This window comes from Bos javanicus, chromosome 3, assembly GCF_032452875.1.
Source record: "Bos javanicus breed banteng chromosome 3, ARS-OSU_banteng_1.0, whole genome shotgun sequence".
Lineage (NCBI taxonomy): Eukaryota > Metazoa > Chordata > Mammalia > Artiodactyla > Bovidae > Bos > Bos javanicus.
Window position 1 is genome coordinate 59,151,414 of NC_083870.1, and position 22,033 is coordinate 59,173,446.

Consider the following 22,033-nt stretch of genomic DNA (forward strand, 5'->3'; position numbering starts at 1 on the left):
GTTTTTAATTGAGACCTAGGGTCTCACATGAGTAATTATATTGGGGGAGGCTATATATTTGGCTATAAGGAAACAGAAGGCAGTGATGAAATTGTTGTTGCCAAAAGGGCAAGGAAGGGAATGAGCAAGAGAAAAGCAGAAATATGGACTGAGATGACCTCAAGTGAGAAAGAAAGAAGAGCTGAATTCACAGACTGTTTAAAGACCCCAATTCCATTGGTCAAGGGAAGACCAACAAAGTAAAATCACATCAGAGAGGTTGAGAAAGATGAGGGTGAGGGCTTCAGAGCTTTAGGTTCCTTTTTGGTAGAGTTTAAGAAGGATGTGTCCTACACCAAATTATCCTCAATCGCAAATGTTACAGTTCCAGTCTATTACAGTAAAATTTGTATCTATTCGTTCATCTGTCTCTATATACTGTGCTGTGCTAAACTGCTTCAGTCGTGTCTGAATCTTTGCGACCCTATGGACCATAGCCCACCAGGAGACCGTAGCACACCAAGAATACTAGAGAGGCTTGCCATGCCCTCTTCCAGGGGATCTTCCAGACTCAGGGATAGAGCGCATGTCCCTTACCTCCCCTGCCTGCAATTCAGGAGACTCAGGAGATGAAGGTTCAATCTCTGGGTTGGGAAGATCCCCTGGAGGAGGAAATGACAACCCACTCCAGTATTCTTGCCTGGAGAATCCCATGGACAGAGAGACCTGGTGGGCTACACAGTCCATGGGGTTGCTAAGAGTCGGATGGGACCGAGCAACAAGTAGTAGCTATTATGCCCTCTATATACTAGCTCCCACTTAATGCCAGTTTATTATTTGTCAGGTTACCTAACTGAAATACTCACAGTAATCTTAAAAGGTTGTTACTAGTATTCCCATTTTAAAAACAAGAGAACCAAAACTCAGCAAAGATGCAAACCTTGCTCTAGATCTCATGGCTAGTAAGTGGTAGACATGCGATGTGAGTCCACATGTCCTAACTCATATTCCACTCTTTTTTACACTATTTTAATGCATTATTCATTAAACATTAAGTTTCTATGAAATGAAAGCATCCAAATTTTGAATCTCTGTATCCATATTGGTATTTAGATACCACCTAATCTAAAGCTTCCCTGTTGGCTCAGAGGTTAAAGCATCTGCCTCCAATGTGGGAGACCCAGGTTCGATCCCTGGATCGGGAAGATCCCTTGTAGAAGGAAATGGCAACCCGCTCCAGTATTCTTGCCTGGAGAATCTCATGGACGGAGGAGCCTGGTAGGCTACAGTCCATGGGGTCGCAAAGAATTGGACACGACTGAGCGCCTTCATTTCACTTCACTTCACTTCACTTCACTTTAATCTAAGGACTTGAAATATAGAAAATTTCAGAATCTAAATTGGATAGAATCTCACTAGGTGTCCAATTGGTAGTTTGACTCACACTAAGCTAGGAAATCAGAGAACTGCCCTCTTGACTCCCATGAGAAGAAGAGAAGAATGTGAAAAGGCATATTTTTTCTTTTGAATCTGTGGACTAAGCCAAACAAATATAATCCTACTAGTGTTAGAGGAAAGCAATTTTGGTTTCTGAAACTTAACTTACAACTTTTTTCTTCTCCAGTTCCAGCTCCATTTCTCTCTTTTCCTGTTCACGAATTTTTCTGCGCTGTTCTACATATTCCAGATGTTTGACTTCTCTTTCAAAGTAGTGGCTTACACTTGATACCTGTTAGAAATACAGGCCCATGAGAGCGGGGCTCACACAGAAGCCTCCATGTTCTTGACAAGGCTCTGGAAGAACGTCTGCTGCTTGTAAGTTATTAGCTAGATTGCCTGCTTTGGGATAAGGCCCAAAGCCCACTACCAGAGGGCTGAGGTTTAGGGACCTGCGAATTGGGGGATGGCAGAAAAGGAGTGGGATTGGAAGGAGAGGGCTGCAGAAAATTGTAATTTTGTAAGAGAAATGTCCTTGGATGCCTCTTTTCCCTCCTTTTTCTCCTTCTCACTTTTAAGGCTGAGGGAAGTTTTGCATTATCAGTCAAACTTGGAAAACCCAGACGAGGATGTCAGTGGAAACCCTAGAGGGGCTGGAAGCAGAGTTGAGTTCCTGGTCCCCTGGGGAGCGTGTGTGGGCAGAAGAATAGAGCAGGGAAGGTATCAGAGACCTTGGGCGAGGTGACCAAAGCAGGGAGAGTTTTTTGCCTGCAAGTAACTAGGTTGATATTGTTGGAACTTGCAACAGATTGCAATCTATATATTTAATGTTTACTGTATCCATATTTATGTACTATTTATTGATATTCTTTTTATAAAATAACTATTAACACTGCTTGAAACAAAACCCCTGGATGCTATGCATGCAGGGGCAGAACACTGCCACTTCAGACCTGCTGCCTGCAGTACACCAAGTTGGGGAAGGATGGATGGAGGCTGGCGATGGAGAGATGCAAAAAAATGTCAGCTGGGTCCTCTGGGAAGGGTATCACCAAAATAAAGTCCCATGCTTGGGTTACAATATGAAAATAACTTCGTATGATTATGAATCCCCAAATCAATTCTTCTCTGAATCTGGGCTTCATTTACTTGGCCTTTCTTTCATTGCATGCTTTTTTCCCCCTCTAGTTTTAAGTCATTTATCTCGTACAACAGGAATACATCCCCTCATTATTTTATTTTATATTGGAGCATAGCTGATTAACAATGTCGTGTTACTTTCAGATGCATAGCAAAGTGATTCAGCTACACGTATACATATATCTATTCTTTTTCAAATTCTTTTCCCATTTAGGTTAACATCCCCTTATTTTTGACTGCATGATTCTTTTATTTTCTTACAGAGCAAAAATGCTGTCATTTCTGAACATATTTCTAAAACCTGTCTCAGCAGTATCTGATCACATAAATCCTCAAAGCCAAAAGTTACTAACCTCATTGGTTGAAGGGTGACTTAATGTCCAAGGAATTTCCAATATATGCAGTGTTCCATAATAATCAGCTATGGCTATAAATTGCTGCTTAGCTAAAAGTTTCAAAAAATGGGGAGAAAAAACAGCTCTGCAATCAGAAAGTCATCTTAGAGGTTAAACACGTACTGCATTTTTGCTTTGTGATTTCCCAAAGGGCATGTTGTGATTACAATAATCTTGGCATTTTCATTAGACCTTCATGACTGGAGATTATAATAACACATGAAAGACACTTTTCCAGTTGGTGAAATGAAGGCTGAGACCTTGAGCCTTTCTCAGCCACCCTGCTCATCCCCAATCATGTTTTCTTAGTCTCTACTTTAAGGACTGTGACTCCCAGGTGAGGTTGACCCTCTCTGACTGGATCCATGGCAGATTTGAGAAGGAAGCGGGTACGATACATGGAAGATTTTCACAGAAAAATCATGATGCTGATTTTCACCAAAGACAGTAAGGGCTAAAGGATGACATTATCCAGATGAATTTCAAATACAGCCAAAACCAGTTTTCTTATTACAGAAACAAATCGCTCCTTTTGGTCATTTTAAATGGGTATAAAACACAAGCATATTTGAGAATTTTAATTTCTTATCTAAACTTTTTTCTCCTCCTTTTCAGAAGGTCTGGTTCACATTGCTAAATCCTAGAATCGTAATCCCTTTAGGTATGCAAAAGCAATGTTTTGCAGCAAATATGGGAAAACACATTTTTGTGACATATACGGTCAAGTAGTAGCCAGACTCTGACACTCTAGAAATCCTGAAGACTGTGTTTCTAAACCTCATGTTTTTTCTGAGAAAATGACAATTTTATGCCCGTGCATCTCTGGAAACAAAGGGAAACTTCTTTTAAATGAGGCAAATATATACTTAGTCTGGGTAGAAAGTATTACTTGGGTGAAATGGAGAAACTGAGATAAAGGATATAAATTACTTTTCTATCGACATGTTCTTGAATTTCTGCTTGCTCTGTTATACATTATTTTTTCCTCACAGTTAGTTCAAAAGTTATAGTTTAAACAGATATATGACCTCACAGAGTCATTGAGATTTCATGAAAAGAACTGCTTGATATTGTCCAGGGGAAAGCCATAAAAGTGATAAAATATTGAACATTTGTGACATAACAAAAGATTAAAGATACAGAACTTACTCTATTTGAAAAAGAAGCAGCAAAAGGTAGCAAGGATTTAGGATTCACCCTGTGATTTAGGGACCCAGAGAGGGTGACAAGCATGCTTTTCATTGCGTGGTTCAAAATCAGCCCCTGCTTGACATACTAAAATGTGTCTCAGAAATAACTGATGAAGAAACTAGTGAAACTCAGGTTGTAACCAAAATTTGGGTAGAAGAGGGAAGGGAAAGGAAGTGCAGTGATGGAAGGGAGGAGGTGGCATGGGGAGAAAAAGCTTGAGAAGCAACATCAGAGGCTTTCCAGATGAATGTCAAAATGTCCCCGGCCCAAAAAATGCAAAATGACTTTGCTCCTTTAATCAGAGTTAACATACCAGAAAAGGTCCAGGGTTTGATGTACATGATCATAGTTATACAGATGTTTTGGGACTGGGCTGGTTCATGAGTTTTCTCAAGAAGGTCCCAGATATCGATGTATCCATCTTCTCGGCCAATATAGAAGACTCCAGGCCTGGTCAGGGACCAGTGCCCTGAGGTGTACCTTTTGGGTGCACAGCATGACTGAAGGAGGGGTCCGGTCTAAAATTAAAAACAAAAGTTTTTGTTATTATCTGAGGGATATTTACAAGGTTTTTTTTGTTTTTAGAATAAAACTCAGATGGCTATGATCATATAACAGCAGAATTATGCCTACTCAGAAGTCTTCTTTGTTTTCCTTATAGGGTTTTTATATATGTTGGCTCTTTTCTTTCTTATATATTTTTATAGCATTTTTTTTCTTATTTTAGTGACTTTTTAAAAAAGATCAAATTTTCTAATTGAGCTATTGGTGGTTCTAATTCAACTGTTCCTAAAGCCCATTGCTATTTGTTTGGAGACTGGTGGACACTGGATGAGTAAAGATTATAAGATTATAAATTTTGCTTATATCTTTATTTTCCAGTCAGGTGCCTACGACGAACAGTCAGTTCTGTGAGCTGCATCCAGTCGTTTATGAATATTCTGGGGGAGAGATTTTGGACCACCAATGTAACATAATAAGATCATTTCTCTTCTCTGCTGTGGGGTACTTTGCCTTCTTCGAGGGGTTTTCATAGAGACAGAAAATCAAAATGCACTCTCTTCCCACCATCACGCTCTACCTGGCAACCAGGTGGACCCCTTCACCTACTTATATCTTCCAGGACTAACCTAAGCTATGGTGCTGCCTCCTACCTTCCCAAACATGCAAACAAAGGCTTCTTGTGGGGGACAAACACCACTAATTCATGGACTCTTTACAGGAGACCCTGCAATCTGTTCTTGCTCAGTTACTTCGGTTTCTGTGGCTAACCAGGTTCTTGACCCCTGCACAGTCTTTGGACAATCTTGGCTTAATTTCTTTTTTCTTTAACTGAAAAACTAATACTTGCTTGTTGTAAAGACAAAAAAAAATCATACCAAAGGACATTGGTATGAAGTAGAAGTCCTTTTCTGGAAGGACACTTAAGGAGATCCCAACTTTTTTCAATGACAAACTTGTACACACACAATTTTTTTGAGTATTCATGTAAGTTAGACTCCCAGAAATAAAAGGGAAAAGTGTTAGGTCCAAGAATATATATATATTATAGATATGAAACTCATATATATATATATATATATATTTTTTTCCCCCCAGATTTTGATAATTCTCTTAAGTAGCTCATGAAAGGGACATATCATACTGATTTTCCCGCACTCCTGCTTCACTCAATTATACCAATCTTTCTAGGTTTTGGCAGTTTAGCTTCTGACTATCTGGATCCAGGCCCTGTCCTAAATCCTGACCACTGGATTCTTGGCACTGCCCCATCCTGACCTCTGCATGTCTCTGTCTGCCTGGTGATAGAGCCCTTAGCTTTCTTACTCCCACTTTCTGGTGACAAGTTGCCTGGTGCAGGAGCAAAGATGATAGACCCACTGCTTCTTTGGGCTTCATACAGTAAACAGTATCCCATCTTGTATTTTAAGGGGAGGGGAAAAACATAAACCAAGTGAACAGCTCACAACAAGTATTTAGAAGACAACACCGTTTCAGAGAACAAAAGACTTGTAAATGTTTCCTGCCTTCAGGGAAGAAAAGCAAATAGTTGTGTTTTCCAAAGGCTTGCATTGGTTCCGCTGACAGGCTGGGGCCCAGGCCATCTGTTCCAGTATTTCTAAAAAGCGTCCCAAAGGCATTGTTATGTCAGAACAGTCTGTTGTTCCTATTGTTTTTCTCAATAGTAAAGGACCACACACCTACTCCTCCATTTTGCAGGCAACTTACCATAATACCTTCTTTCCAGATGGCTACGTTCCAACCCCCAACAGTGAGGATAATGTCCTTGTAGAAAGGTGACCTCTGAACGGTGTGGACAGCTCCATCATGGACTGTGTAGAGGCTCACAGGCTTCTTTGCTGTTGGAGTGGAAAAGGCCATTTCATCTTTCATAACACGGTTTACATTCCTACAATGAAGAATGGGCAAATATCCGATGGACAGATAGGTCCTGATTAATGAGGTCTGAGAGTGGAGAACCAGAGGTCAGTTGAGGTGAATCAATCTGTCAAGGGACAGCTCCTCCTTTTATGGAAAGTCCAGGGAAATTCCCATCGAAGCCACTTTGGAGGCTCAAAGGAACACTTTCCGTTCTTATTCATTTACTCATTTATTAACCCATCACTTAGTCAGTGTTATAGATTGCTAGTCAATAGATATTTGTGGACTGTTTGTACGTACCAGCTGCTATGGATGGCTGGGTAAAAAATGGTTAATAAACAAACATGATCTGCCCTCTCAGAACTTAAAATCCAGTGGAAAGACAGGTACTCCACAAACAAATCTCAAGGTATATAGTAAGAAGATGTGAAATGTATTATGAAGGAAAAAAATACAAGAAAAAATAACAAGGGACATTTTGAAAGGATTCTCTGAAGGTGAGTCATTTAGGCCTGAGTTCGGCACGGGAAGATTTTGGTGTGGAGTAAATGGCACCCCACTCCAGTACTCTTGCCTGGAAAATCCCATGGACGGAGGAGCCTGGGAGGCTGCAGTCCATGGGGTTGTGAAGAGTCGGACACGACTGAGCGACTTCACTTTCACTTTTCACTTTCGTGCATTGGAGAAGGAAATGGCAACCCACTCCAGTGTTCTTGCCTGGAGAATCCCAGGAATTGCAGAGCCTGGTGGGCTGTCATCTATGGGGTGGCACAGAGTCGGACACGACTGAAGCGACTTAGCAGCAACAGTAGCAGCATTCCAGACAGAAGGAATGATACACAACAAAGTCCTGGGAAGTATTTAGAGTATCTATAATTTTGAGGAAGGCAATAGGACTGGAGTCTGATAATCCAGAAAGTGAAGAGGAACTAAAGAGCCTCTTGATGAAGGTGAAAGAGGAGAATGAAAAAGCTGTCTTAAAATTTAACATTCAAAAAACGAAGATCATGGCATTCAGTCCCATCACTTCATGGCAAATAGATGGGGAAAAAATGGAAACAGTGACAGACTTTCTCTCGCGCTACAAAATCACTGTGGACAACGACTGTGGCTATGAAATTAAAAGACGCTTGCTCCTTGGAAGGAAAGCTATGACAAACATAGACAGTGTATCAAAAAACAGAGACATCACTTTGCTGACAAAGGTCCGTATCATCAAAGCTATGATTTTTCCATTAGTCATGTACAGATATGAGAGTTGGACTATAAAGAAGGCTGAACACTGAAGAATTGATGCTTTCAAACTGTGGTGCTGGAGAAGACTTTTGAGAGTCCCTTGGACAGCAAGGAGATCAAACCAGTCAGTCCTAAAGGAAATCAATCTGAATATTTGTTGGAAGGACTGATACTGAAGCTGAAGCTCCAGTACTTTGGCCAACTGATGCGAAGAGCTGACTCATGGAAAAGACTCTGATGCTGGGAAAGATTGAAAGCAGGAGGAGAAGAGGGTGTCAGAGGATGAGATGGTTGGATGGCATCACCAACTCAATGGATATGAGTTTGAGCGAACTCCAGGAGATAGTGAAGAATAGGGAAGCCTGGCGTGTTACAGTCCATGGGGTCACAAAGAGTTGGAGACAACTGAGCAACTGAACAACAACTGATAATCCCAGGGTGAAACATAGGAAACAAATGAAGACCTGGTGAGTCCCGGTGCTGCAGAGCCTTATTAGGAAAAGCATTTAGATTACATTCTAAGTATAATGTGATTTAATGAGTCCTTTAGGGCTAGAAGACGATCTGATTGATATATGAAACGATTCTCTGACTGCTGTGGGAAGAATAGATCAGAGGAGATAAAAGCAAAGAGGGGACACTATGGGAGGTGGATGCTGCATTTATGGTGAGAAAGGATGGTGACTTGAATGAAGATGCAAGGGAGGAGTGGATAATCAAGAAATATTTGTGAGCTAGAGTTGACATGCAGGGTGAAAGAAATGAAGTGCTGAGAATGACAGCCAGGTTTCTGTTAAGAGCAATAGGCTCATTGTACCTTCCATTTATCGCCACTGGGAAGACCAGAGGATGAGCTGGTTTGGATATTAAAATGATGACCTCCCCTTTGTCTCTGTCCTGGGCACCAGGGTACTCCTGCTCCCCTAGTCTGTCTACTCTGCTGTGGCTTGGTTTCCTCTCCCCTGGCCTGGCTTTGGAGCCGGCTGCTCCTCTCGCCTTGCTGCCCAGACCCACAAGTCCCAGGGATGGCCCTAAAAATATGTGCCTGTCTAGGTCAAACTACACTGTGTGTCTACTTTGTACTAAAACCACCAACTTACTCTGAATCTCAACATATTAATAGCTATGTGAAGGTTTGATTTTTTTTTTCTCAGAACACCAACATAACATTAAGCAGAAAAAAGAGCCACCATAATCTTTCCAAAAGATGATACAATGTCAAAGAGATTTTTGTCCACCCATGTTCACAGAAGCATTATTTGCAATACTGAAAAGGTAGAAGCCATCCAAATGTCCGTTAATGGATGAATGGATAAGCAGAATGTGGTATACCCATACAATGGAGTATTATTCATCCTATAAAAGCAAGGGAATTCTGACATATGCTGCAACATGAATGAAAATTGAGTATATTATTTTAAGGGAAATAAACCAGTCACAAAGAGGCAAATACTGTATGATTCCACTGACATGAGGTACTTATAACAGTCACATTCATAGGGATAGAAAGCATAAAGTTGGTGGCCAGGGGCTGAGAGGAAAGGAGTGGGAGCTACTGTTTAACCAGAACAGAGCTTCAGTTTCACAAGGTGAAAAGAGTTCTGGAGACTAGTTGCACAACAGTGTAAATATACTTGACACCATGGAACTATACTTAAAAAATGGTTAACGTGTTAAATTTCTTGTTTATGTATATTTTTATCTCAATTTAAAAATTATTTGAAAAACCTTATAAAGTATAAATTTAACTGTAGCTCTTCTAAGTTAAAAACAAACAAACAAAAAGGCCAGTTTTCCTCTAACCAAAGCTCCATCTTGAAGACAGCAGAGAAGACTTATTTCTAAGGCCATCTTGAAGTGATCTGGAAGATTCCTGGGAAGGCAGGAGATCCCTGGAAACCAGCAGCTTTATTCTTGCTGATGCTGTATTTCTCAGATCTTGGTTTTGTCTTTGTTGAGCTGGATTTCCTATACCATCTCATTCTATGAACAGGGCTATCCAGGAGTCTAGAAGCCCTCTGCCACCAGTGATAGGAATATAGATAACCATCAAGACTGGTGCTTTAATATGTTGAATGTTCTCAGCCCATATAACTTTTCCTTCCTTTTATCCTTCGAAAGACCTTAGTGCCATTCAGCAGTAAATGGAGCTATCCTTAAGTTATTCAATGAAATGCCAGAGCCCCTAGTCAGATAAGAAACTTAAACAAACAAAACAGTAGTTCCCAGAGTCATTATCGAAAGAAGGATTTAGCATCCTGTTGTGGTTAAGAGCACAGACAGCCTGGGTTCAAATCCACAGTGTTGCTGTGAAGATTAAATGAGTTAATCCATGGAAAGTACTGGGAAGAGTGCCTGACACATGACACGTGCCAACTTGTGAGTTGAGTGCATGAGATGATTATGTCAACTGTCATCATCATCAAATATATCAGCCTGTATTTCTTGGGTCATCTGGAAGCCTTGTTTGATTGTGACTTCTTCATCACACATAGCTCAGGTAGGGTAATCCATCTTTCAGAAGAAGAAGAAACTCTCCTTCTTGCCTTGCACATTTGAACTTGGGGCAGATCGAGAGAAAACGGGTCCTAGTAATTGCCTCATCTTTACTCAGGAAATGTCCATGCTGTTTATGAATGCCATTGGGCTGGTAACTCCCAAGGAAAACACTGCCAGTTCACAGAATGTAAATAAGCCGTACAATTTACAGTTCAGCACCTCTACACATTGACAGTCCCTGAACTTCACCATTATCCAATGGGAATAAGTGTCCTTTGACTTTCCATATTACAAAATCCTTGATTGGTAATTTTTAAAGTATTAAAGTAAGAAGATGATTTTAAAATGCCCTTTAAGTAGGTGGTTAGAGCTATTTCTCTTTCTCTCTCTCTCTTTTTTTTTTTTTTTGGAATGAACTAAATGCCAAGAAATTAAAAGCAATTTCTCTTTTACTTTTCCACTCATATCCCACTGGCCACAAAGCCCTGGCATGTTTATCTCTAAATCTCTCCCTCTTGAATCTCTGTCCATCCTCATCACCCTGCCTGCACATCAGTCCTCTCCATTCCTCATCTATGCTATTGCAACTGGTCATCCTACTTCCATCGTAAGACCCACCAATAAATTAATCCAAACCTTGCTCTCCTGACAGAGTGATTTTCTGATCATATCAATGGTACTAGGATGAGGTCCATGGCTTAGTGAGGCACTCAAGGCTCTTTGCCATCTAGACCCGAATGTCCTTCCTGGAGCCTTTCCTGCTGCTGTAGTCCTCTCTACTGCTATGCTTTGGCCAGGAGGTCTCCCTGTTTCCTACTTGTTCACTGCTCTTTTGAGCTTCTGTGTTTTAGTATTTGTTCCTCTTTCTACCTGGAATGTCTTTCTCCATCTGGAAATTTGAGATCTACCCTTTAAGACCCAGCTCAACTGTATCTCTCTATGGTGGGGCCTTTTCTTTTTTTTTTTTTAACTTTTTATTTTGTATTCTGGTATAGCCAATTAGGGCTTCCCCAGTGGCTCAGCAATAAAGAATCTGCTTGCAATGCAGGAGATGCAGGTGATGCGGGTTTCATCCCTGGGAGCTTGGGAAGCTCCCCTATAGGAGGAAATGGCAATCTACTCTAGTATTCTTGGCAGGAAAATTCCATGGTCAGAGGAGCCTGGTGGGCTGTGGTCCAAGGGGTCACAAGAGTCGGATACGACTGAAGCGACTGAGCATGCATAGCCAATTAACAAGGTTGCGACAGTTTTAGTGAACAGCAAAGGGATCCAGCCATACGTACACATCTATCTGTTCTCCCCCAAACTCCCAAGAGAGTTGGTCCCTTTGTGGGATTCCATGTCACTTAGTGTTTGCTGCCAGCCACAGCACCAAGGACAGTGCAATGTCATCATTTGTTTATGTGGCTGACTTCCAATAAATCAGCGGTCTCCTTTAGGGGAGAAATTATCTTGTTTATCTTTGTATCCCTAGTGCCTGGCACATAGTAGTTTCTCAGTAATGATTTGATGAATGAATGGAAGTAAGAACAAACATCAAAGAGGTATAAACATAAAGCTTTTGGTTTTTAAGCTTATTGTCACTGTCTCTGTAGATGGAATACAATTCATTTAAAATAAATAGCTCAACCTGTTTGCCATGGGCTACCTTAAAAGCAGTTTAGGGTAAGCCTCCAAGAAAATCTGAGACCAGGAGGAACCCATGTCCATCTGTGCACAACCAAGTCATGGTGTCACAAACTGAGTCATTGCCTCAGCTTGTATCCCAGGGGTGTGGAGGAGACTGTTATCATGTACTAATGTGCCTGACCAGTAGCACATGCACTAACATTCATGGATTATTAAATAAATAGAAACATGAATCAGCATAAAAGTAGTTTTTTTTTTTTCTTATTTTTTGTACCAAACTCTTTCCTGCCTTTCAGGCCCCTGCACTCCTTGGAATGAATGACATTCATCATTCAGCAGTTATTTATTGATCATTTAACATATGCTGGGCACTGTTCTTTGCCCAGGGAATATAGCAGTGAACAGAACAGCTAGAATTCCCTGCCCTCTAGGGGATGACATTCCAGTGGGACACTCTTCTACCAACCCTTGATATGGCTGACTGATCTACTTTGGACAGAGAATTCAAGGGAGCTAAAGGAGGGTAGAGGGCTGAATCAGGAGGGAGTGGAGCCCTGGAAGCAGAGACCAAGTTGACGGTGATCTCAGGTGGGCCCACCCACCCAGGGGTGAAGAGAGCCTGAGCAGTGGGGACAAGAGTATCACATAGGTGTAGGGGGAGTGGAAGTGCCAGAACTAAGTAACCAGATGGAGAGGGATGTGAAGGTTTCCAGCCAGATAGTTGGCGCTATAATGGATGTGTGTGTGTGTGTGTGTGCTAAGTCACTTCAATCATGTCCAACTCCTTGTGACCCTGTGGACTGTAGCCCACCAGGTTCCTCTTTCCATGGGATTCTCCAGGCAAGAATACTGGACTGGGTTGCCATGCCCTCCTCCAGAGGATGCCCACTGCCCCCGCCCACCAGGGATCCAACTCATGTCTGCCCATGTCTCCTGATTTGCAGGTGGATTCTTCACCCATGAACCACCTGGGAAGCCCAATATAATGGGCTTTCAACAAATATTTATTAACTGGGTACAAATTATTCCTTTGACTCAGTTCAGTGTCAAAGTTCCTCATTTCAGCTATGAGAGCCAGGAGATACTAACTCTCTTAGAGGACTTTGGTAAAGGCTGAGGTTGCATACGTAAAGCTCCTGACAACTCCAGCAAGCACTGTCAGTTCAGTTCAGTTGCTCAGTCGTGTCCGACTCTTTGTGACCCCATGGACTGCAGCACGCCAGGCCTCCCTGTCCATCACCAACTCCTGGAGTTTACTCAAACTCACGTCCATTGTTTCCAGATGACAATGACCACCCTGGAGGCAATGCTGACAAGCCGATTTCGCAGGTCTAAGGCAGACACTAGCCTGCAGAACCAGACTCAGAAGTGAAGATTAAGGCGGAGATCTGAGCCCCAACAGCTGTCCCCTGCAGGCAGTGGCTCTGACCTTTGGACCTCAATCACTCGCACATAGGTCCATCTGCTCCAACCACCCACAGGACTGACTAGATCCCCTTCTGCAAACCAAGACTCATTGCTTCTTCTCACTGCTCCACAGGGTTCAAGTGGTTCCAGGAGCTGCCTCTTCCTTATCTCATGGTTATTCCACACTCTGAAAAGTAGGTCAAATATATGTTCATGCCATGATAAAATCCAAAGCATTAAAGCAAGTGGTTGTAATTGTAGTGTGCCCCAAGGCTCTGAGCTTTGACGGGGAACTTAGCTTATTGGTGGTGGTGGTTTAGTCGCTAAGCCATGTCCAACCCTTGTGACTCCATGGACTGTAGCCTGCCATGCTCCTCGGTCCATGGGATTTCCCAGGCAAGAATACTGGAGCGGGTTGCCATTTCCTTCTCCAGGAGATCTTCCCAACCCAGGGATTGAACCAGTCTCTTGCGTTTCCTGCATTTGGCAGGTGGATTCTTGAGCCAGCAGGGAAGCCTGAATCATTGACTCTGATTCTTGTTCATACCTGGGTGTGACCCTCCTACCTCTGTTCAGCTGCCCAGAGTCCGGGCCTAGGATCAGGGGAACACATGAACACCAACCAGTCCCAGCCCCTAGAGTTACTTCTCCCTTACAGTGCTGAGGTCTTCAAGATCTTGGTGAATTTAGCTTATAATTTCACCTTGACTCAGGTTTTCCACACTGCTGAGCTACTGGGTTTTTGAAGTATTGAAACAGCATTGTTGTTTTAAAATTGAATTGTCCAAGTGTCTCCATAATTTAAGCACCAACAGATTAGTGCTCCTCAAATTTTGGTGTGAAAACAAATCACCTGGAGAATTTTATCAAAATCTGTATTTAGATTCAGTAGGCCTGGGGTAGCATCCTGTTTTTCTAACAAGCTCCTAGGTGACAATGGTGTGGCTTATCTGAAGCCCTCACTTCAATAGCAAGTGTAGGGTCAGAACCTCACATGCCTTCCCTCCTATAAGGCAGGCCAGGGCTCCTTGGTGCTTTGGAAAAAAGAAACAGCTTATTAATAATGGAGCAATCATCAAAACTTACTCATAGGATGAACCTAGAACATATTATACAGAGTGAAGTTGTCAGAAACAAATACTGTATATTAACGCATATATATGGAATCTAGAAAGACTGATCAACCTATTTGCAGGGCAGCAAAGGAGACACAGACATAGAGAACAGACATGGTGAGGGGGAGGAAGAAGAGGGTGGGGTGTTTGGAGAGAATAACATGGAAACATGTACATTACCATATGTAAAATAGGTAGCCAATGAGAATTTGCTGTGTGACTCTTTAACAACCTAGAGGCGTGGGATGGGGAGGGAGGTGAGAGGGAGGTTCAAGAGGGAAGGGACATAGGTATACCTATGGCTGATTCATGTTGGTGTTTGGCAGAAACCAACACAATATTGTTGACCAATTATCTTTCAATTAAAAATAAATGAATTGAATTATTGAAAAATCATAGGAAACATATAGAAACAATAAAGAAGGAAAAAACCTCACCCATAAATCGGCCAGTTTCAGGGTCTCTTTCCATTTTCCAATCTGTGTATATCACTTCACCTTCCTAAAAACATGACAGGTTTCTGATGAGTACACTGACAACTTAAGAGACAGAAAACCTCACATTCATGTGCTAAGACTGATTGCAACCCAAAGACAAAGCAACAGGTTGATTTAATCAAATGACAGTTGGGTGCAGTGAGGGTGACGGGGGAAGGTTCAAAAATGATTACTTGATTTTATATTAAACAAGCAAATGAATTTGTTGAGTTTTTATTTGCACACAGTGATTGGAAGAATACAGGCAATTATGAAAATAATCTAGCTACACAAAGTCCAACTGCTGGGTTTCCAGAGTCTGTTGTTAACAGAAAATTGTCCCAATGGATGTAAAGCTCCAGAAGGGGAGGGATCTCATCTGATTTATTCAGTGATGTGTCCTCAGCATGTTACAAAAAATCATGCAATAAGAGAGAAGGAGGAAATATGTATTCATCATATAGTACTCATCATCTTTGAATGCTGAGAACAGGAAATAAAGTTCCAACCAAACAACATAACAAGTAATATATATTCCAGTTCTATTTATGGCCATTTTAAGGAGAAGAGAAGACAAAGGAACCTGGTGTAGGCAGAAATTACCACTCAGAGGAGAAAGACAGAGAGAACCAGTGAATGACAGAGATGGGGAGAAGTTTAGAGAAAAAATTTAGTCTCATGTCACCATCCTATAGATATAAAACCCAGACATAATCTCCTAATCTCATTTTTTTTCCACCAGATAATAAAAGGAAAACACAGAGAAGGGTGTATCAAAAAATGAGTTAAGAGGACTCAGAGAAGGGGATGGATTGGGATTATAGGGGAGGGAGGGGAGATGGAAAAACATTTGATTTATACAAAGTGTAGGACAATCTCAAGCAACTGAGGCTACTCTTTCACTCATCCACGTCAACTCACTTGACAGACAAGGACTGTGTTTGGTGCTGGAAATTCAGAGTCTGAGGACAAGTCTTCCCTCCCCTCTTGGTGCACAGTCTAAGGGAATAGGCACCTGGAATATGTCTACTGTACACGTCACCCTTGGGGCTATGGTTTACTCCAACACCATAAACTGTGGTGTGGGAGAAGACTCTGGAGAGTCCCTTGGACAGCAAGGAGATCCAACCAGTCCATCCTAAAGGAAATCAATCCTGAATATTCATTGGAAGGACCGATGCTGAAGCTGAAACTCCAATACTTTGGCCACCTGATGTGAAGAACTGACTCATTAGAAAAGACCCTGATGCTGGGAAAGATTGAAGGCGGGAGGAGAAGGGGATGACAGAGGATGAGATCATTGGATGGCATCACCGACTCAATGGACATGAGTTTGAGTAAACTCTGGGAGTTGGTGATGGACAGGGAGGCCTGGCGTGCTGCAGTCCATGGGGTCACAAAGAGTCGGACACGACTGAGCAACTGAACTGAACTGACAGTGCTTGCTGGAGTTGTCAGGAGCTTTACGTATGCAACCTCAGCCTTTACCAAAGTCCTCTAAGAGAGTTAGTATCTCCTGGCTCTCATAGCTGAAATGAGGAACTTTGACACTGAACTGAGTCAAAGGAATAATTTGTACCCAGTTAATAAATATTTGTTGAGAGCCCATTATATTGGGCTTCCCAGGTGGTTCAGTGGGTGAAGAATCCACCTGCAAATCAGGAGACACGGGCAGACATGAGTTGGATCCCTGGTGGGCGGGGGCAGTGGGCATCCTCTGGAGGAGGGCATGGCAACCCAGTCCAGTATTCTTGCCTGGAGAATCCCATGGAAAGAGGAACCTGGTGGGCTACAGTCCACAGGGTCACAAGGAGTTGGACATGATTGAAGTGACTTAGCACACACACACACACACATATCCATTATAGCGCCAACTATCTGGCTGGAAACCTTCACATCCATCTGGTTACTTAGTTCTGACACTTCCACTCCCCCTACACCTATGTGACATTCTTGTCCCCACTGCTCAGGCCCTCTTCACCCCTGGGTGGGCCCACCTGAGATCACCGTCAACCTGGCCTCTGCTTCCAAGGTTCCACTCCCTCCTGATTCAGCCCTCTGCCCCCCTTAAACTCCCTTATATTATCTGTCCAAAGTAGAAGGATCAGTCAGCCGCATCAAGGGCTGGTAGAAGAGTGCCCCACTGGAATGTCAGGCCCTAGAGGGCAGGGAATTCTAGCTGTTCTGTTCACTGCTATATTCCCTGGGCAAAGAACAGTGCCCAGCATATATTAAATGATCAATAAATAACTGCTGAATGATGAATGTCATTCATTCCAAGGAGTGCAGGGATCTGAAAGGCAGGAAAGACTTTGGTACAAAAAATGAGAGAGAAAAAAATCAGAGCAGAAAGAGTGAGGAGATTGGTACAGATGAGGTAGAGAGAGAGAAAGGAGGCAACTTATGCAGAAACTTACAGGCCTTGGTGTAAGGAGTTTGAATTTTTCATGTATCATGAAGAAGTCACTGAAGAGGAGTTAAAGCCAAGGGTGTCAGGCTTTCAGTTAGTTCAGTTCAGTCACTCAGTCGTGTCCAGCTCTTTGCGACCCCATGAACCACAGCACACCAGGCCTCCCTGTCCATTACCAACTCCCAGAGTTTACCCAAACTCATGTCCATTGAGTCGGTGATGCCATCTAACCATCTCATCCTCTGTCATCCCCTTCTCGTGCTGCCTTCAATCTTTCCCAACATCAGGGTCTTTTCAAATGAGTCAGCTCTTCACATCAGGTGGCCAAAATATTGGAGGTTCAGCTTCAACATCAGTACTTCCAATGAACAACCAGGACTGATTTCCTTCAAGATGTACTGGTTGGATCTCCTTGCAGTCCAAGGGACTCTCAAGAGTCTTCTCCAACACCACAGTTCAAAAGCATCAATTTTTCTGAGCTCAGCTTTCTTTATAGTCCAACTCTCACATCCATATATGACCACTGGAAAAACCATAGCCTTGACTAGACGGACCTTTGTTGACAAAGTAATGTCTCTGCTTTTTAATATACTTGTCTAGATTGGTCATAACTTTCCTTCCAAGGAGTAATTTAATTTCATGGCTGCAATCACCATCTGCAGTGATTTTGGAGCCCAAAAAGATAAAGTCTGTCACTGTTTCCATTGTTTCCCCATCTATTTGCCATGAAGTGATGGGCCCAGATGCCATGATCTTCGTTTTCTGAATGTTGAGCTTTAAGCCAACTTTTTCACTCTCCTCTTTCACTTTCATCAAGAGGCCCTTTAGTTCTTCACTTTCTCTCATGAGGGTGGTATCATCTGCATATCTGAGGTTATTGATATTTCTCCCGGCAATCCTGATTTCAGCTTGTGCTTCCTCCAGCCCAGCATTTCTCATGATGTACTCTACATAGAAGTTAAATAAGCAGGGTGACAAATACAGCCTTGATGTACTCCTTTTCCTATTTGGAACCAGTCTGTTGTTCCATGTCCAGTTCTAACTGTTGCTTCCTGACCTGCATATAGGTTTCTCAAGATGCAGGTTAGGTGGTCTGGTATTCCCATTTCTTTCAGAATTTTCCACAGTTTATTGTGATCCACACAGTCAAAGGCTTTGGCATAGTCAATAAAGCAGAAATAGATGTTTTTCTGGAACTCTCTTGCTTTTTCCATGATCCAGCAAATGTTGGCAATTTGATCTCTGGTTCCTCTGCCTTTTCTAAAACCAGCTTGAACATCTGGAAGTTCATGGTTCACGTATTGCTGAAGCCTGGCTTGGAGAATTTTGAACATTCCTTTACTAGCATGTGAGATGAGTGCAATTGTGCAGTAGTTTGAGCATTCTTTGGCATTGCCTTTCTTTGGGATTGGAATGAAAACTGACCTTTTCCAGTCCTGTGGGCACTGCTGAGTTATCCAAATTTGCTGGCATATTGAGTGCAGCACTTTCACAGCATCATCTTTTAGGATTTGAAATAGCTCAACTGGAATTCCATCACCTCCACTAGCTTTGTTTGTAGTGATGCTTCCTAAGGCCCATTTGACTTCACATTCCAGGATGTCTGGCTCTAGGTAAGTGATCACACCATCATGATTATCTTGGTTGTGAAGATCTTTCTTGCACAGTTCTTCTGTGTATTCTTGCCACCTCTTCTTAATATCTTCTGTTTCTGTTAGGTCCATACCATTTCTGTCTTTTATTGTGCCCATCTTTGCATGAAATGTTCCCTTGGTATCTATAATTTTCTTGAAAAGATCTCTAGTCTTTCCTAGTCTATTGTTTTCCTCTATTTCTTTACATTGATTGCTGATGAAGGCTTTCTTATCTCTCCTTGCTGTTCTTTGGAACTCTACATTCAAATGGGTATATCTTTCCTTTTCTCCTTTGCTTTTCACTTCTCTTCTTTTCACAGCTATTTGTAAGGCCTCCTCAGACAGCCATTTTGCTTTTTTGCATTTCTTTTTCTTGGGGATGGTCTTGATCCCGGTCTCCTGTACAATGTCAGTAACCTCCGTCCATAAATCATCTTAAAGATTTTCTTTCTGAAGCTGTCATCCTTGGCCTATAAAACTTTGGTGTGCACAGAGACAAATATTATATGAATCCACTTGCATTTGACTACTAAAACAGTCAAATTCATTGAGAAAGTAAGTAAAATTGTGGTCGCAGGAGCTGGAGTCAGTAGGGAATGCAGAGTTACTGCTTTAACTGGGACAAAACTTCAATTTGGGATAATGAAATAGTTCTCAAGACGGATGGTGGTGAGAGTTACCCAACGATATGAATATACTTAGTACCACTGAATGGTATACAAAAAAATGGTTAAGATGGTAAATTTCATGTTTATGCATAGTTTGTCATTATTGTTACTATATCCAATTGCTATTTACCTTTTGAATTGAGTGAGTTTTTCACTCTCCTATTAGATTGTACTGGCCTAACAAAGCAATATATTTTCTTAGTAAATCTGAAACACTTAGCATAGTTTTTCCATATGGTATAGGTATTTGATAAATATTTGCAAGTTGATAATTTATTAGTAAAAAGAGTCATACTTACTTTTATAGTCTTTTATTAGTAGAAAGTCATATCTAATTTTATATACTGTTCACATTTATGAATTTAAAGACATCTAAGAACTTGATAGACTATTCAAATATGAACCTATGAGACATTGAGGTTAAAATTTTTAAATGTAAGCAAGCATATAAAAATATGAAAACAGGATAAATATTGTAAGCCAAAAGATAGAAGACTAAAAAATGTATTGTAAGCCCTCATAAGACAAACATACTATAGAGGTCATAATCATATATTTAAATGTAATTTAAATGCTAATTTTAGAAGCAGGTAATTCCAACTCACCTCTGTTCCCACAAAGAACTTGGTGCAGAAGTCATCTATTGGCTTGAGAATATTGCTCAATGCATTCTCCAGATTCTGGTATGGGTTCATTTCTCCTGCCTTCACTGCTTTGCTCTGGGCTAATATTTTTTCTTTTAGAGATATTTGGATAGAAGAAGCACATATTTACATTGAAAGATCTTCTAAAATATGATTAGTTTATGTTCTCTGTCCTTTCTCACACATATCCACCCTACTTCCTCCCCAGTGTGGTGGGCATAAGTCCAAGAATTTTTAGACTTCTAATTTAGCAGTAGAATGCATTTTTCAAGCCACAGTTTATATGGAATCCCTTGCCTTTGAACCTGATCAAAGCCACACTGCTCTGGTTTTCCACACACTGGAAAGGGAAGACTCCTCTGCCCACTTTTCAGGGGCTCTAAAAGTTTCCATGGCACAGTCTGAAAGTCACTTCTACAATATCTATATTATCTCAGAATTATTGACAGTATACTGGACACAAAATACATCCTCTAGGTTATATAACACCCTTGGATTTTCTCAATAAGAGATAGCATTGATATTTCTCTTGAATTAACACCCTTGACAATCTCTAATGAGCAATTCACATTATTTTTATACAGTTGGCATCATATAGCAATTTTTAAAAATAATTCAAGGTTAGCCTTTCACGTGTAAATTTTTTAACTGCTAAAAACTAAATCCAAAAAAAAAAAAACTAAATCCATCTAACGTGTTATTTGTGTTTGTCATAAATACAGCATGTTGAACGTTATTTAATGCTGGCTGATTATTTCAGGTTTATTGTTTGAGAACTTCAATGATTATACTGTATCATAGTTCTCCATGTAAACAGTATGAGCACAGCTAAACTAGGGGGTGAAATTCAAATGTCATCTGTAACTTTTATCTTTTTAAAAGCATCTGAAAAAAAAAAAGCATCTGATTAATCTTAATTAATCTAAAATTAGTAAATGCTATTTTTTGAGATCTTAATAAATGTTAATTGAAGCTTTTAAAAAGAGAGAAAAGCATGAATAAAAGAGCAAAAATCATTCATTATCACATTTCCCAGAGGTATCACTATTAAAATATTGGTCTATTTTCCTCTATTACTTTTTGGTGATTATATATAGACAGTTTATTTTTTAAGTGGGTTTTCTAGCTTTACATCCTTCTTTTCTATTCTCTTAAAGATATATCTTGGGCATTTTTCCAAATCACTTATTTTTTTTAACATGATATTATATTCCTAGGAAAGATCATAAAGAAATGTTAAGCTCACAATACTTTACTCATCACACACACCTTTAATATATCCTCTGGGTTATATTAACCATGGAAGAACCAAGAAAAGTATAAATGAAAACTAAATAGGAGAAGAAAACTTCAACTATACTAAAAATACATTTTGCATTTCAAAAACACTTTGCCATAATCTCAGACAAAAGTAAAAGATAATCATCATGATTTAGTAAGCATAGTCAACCAACACTTCCTTTGTTTGGGATCTACACACTTTGTGCAATCCCTTTTCATACTGGGTAAGACATTAAAAACAAGTACCAAAGTAAGCCAAACATGGGATCTTTAACTAGCTGTATTACACAGTGTCATCAACACTTCAAGAAATAACTAGACACATTCAACCACACTGTTCCTTCTAAAAGATATTATTCACAATGCATTTAGCAAGAGCAAAAAAGGCATTTCATATCTATTTAATACATAAAATTAAAATATTTATTTCAAATTCTTCACTCTCATTTTTATGTGTTTTTCTCTTTTTAAAATAATGTACATAAATATATTACCAGAGTAGAACATACA

The 22,033-nt window shown here is 40.8% G+C and overlaps 1 protein-coding gene across 7 annotated transcripts in view; it reads right to left on the bottom strand.

Moving 5' to 3' along the window:
- The window catches only part of DNAI3 (dynein axonemal intermediate chain 3), a 107,086-nt gene that overhangs the window by 25,748 nt on the left and 59,305 nt on the right, over positions 1–22,033 (bottom strand). For 6 of the 7 annotated variants that reach the window (XR_009735386.1, XM_061411407.1, XM_061411406.1 and 3 more), the window contains exons 17-22: positions 20,204–20,334; positions 14,848–14,911; positions 6,372–6,502; positions 4,456–4,660; positions 2,910–3,001; positions 1,586–1,708 (exon numbers count right to left, since the gene is read on the bottom strand). Coding sequence is in view for 6 of the 7 variants with exons in the window: in XM_061411407.1 (XP_061267391.1) it covers positions 1,586–1,708; positions 2,910–3,001; positions 4,456–4,660; positions 6,372–6,502; positions 14,848–14,911; positions 20,204–20,334 (746 nt within the window). In the remaining variant the exon portion in view is untranslated. Of the gene's footprint in view, positions 1–1,585; positions 1,709–2,909; positions 3,002–4,455; positions 4,661–6,371; positions 6,503–14,847; positions 14,912–20,203; positions 20,335–22,033 lie in introns of those variants that run through there. The other variant, XM_061411409.1, reaches the window with a different exon arrangement.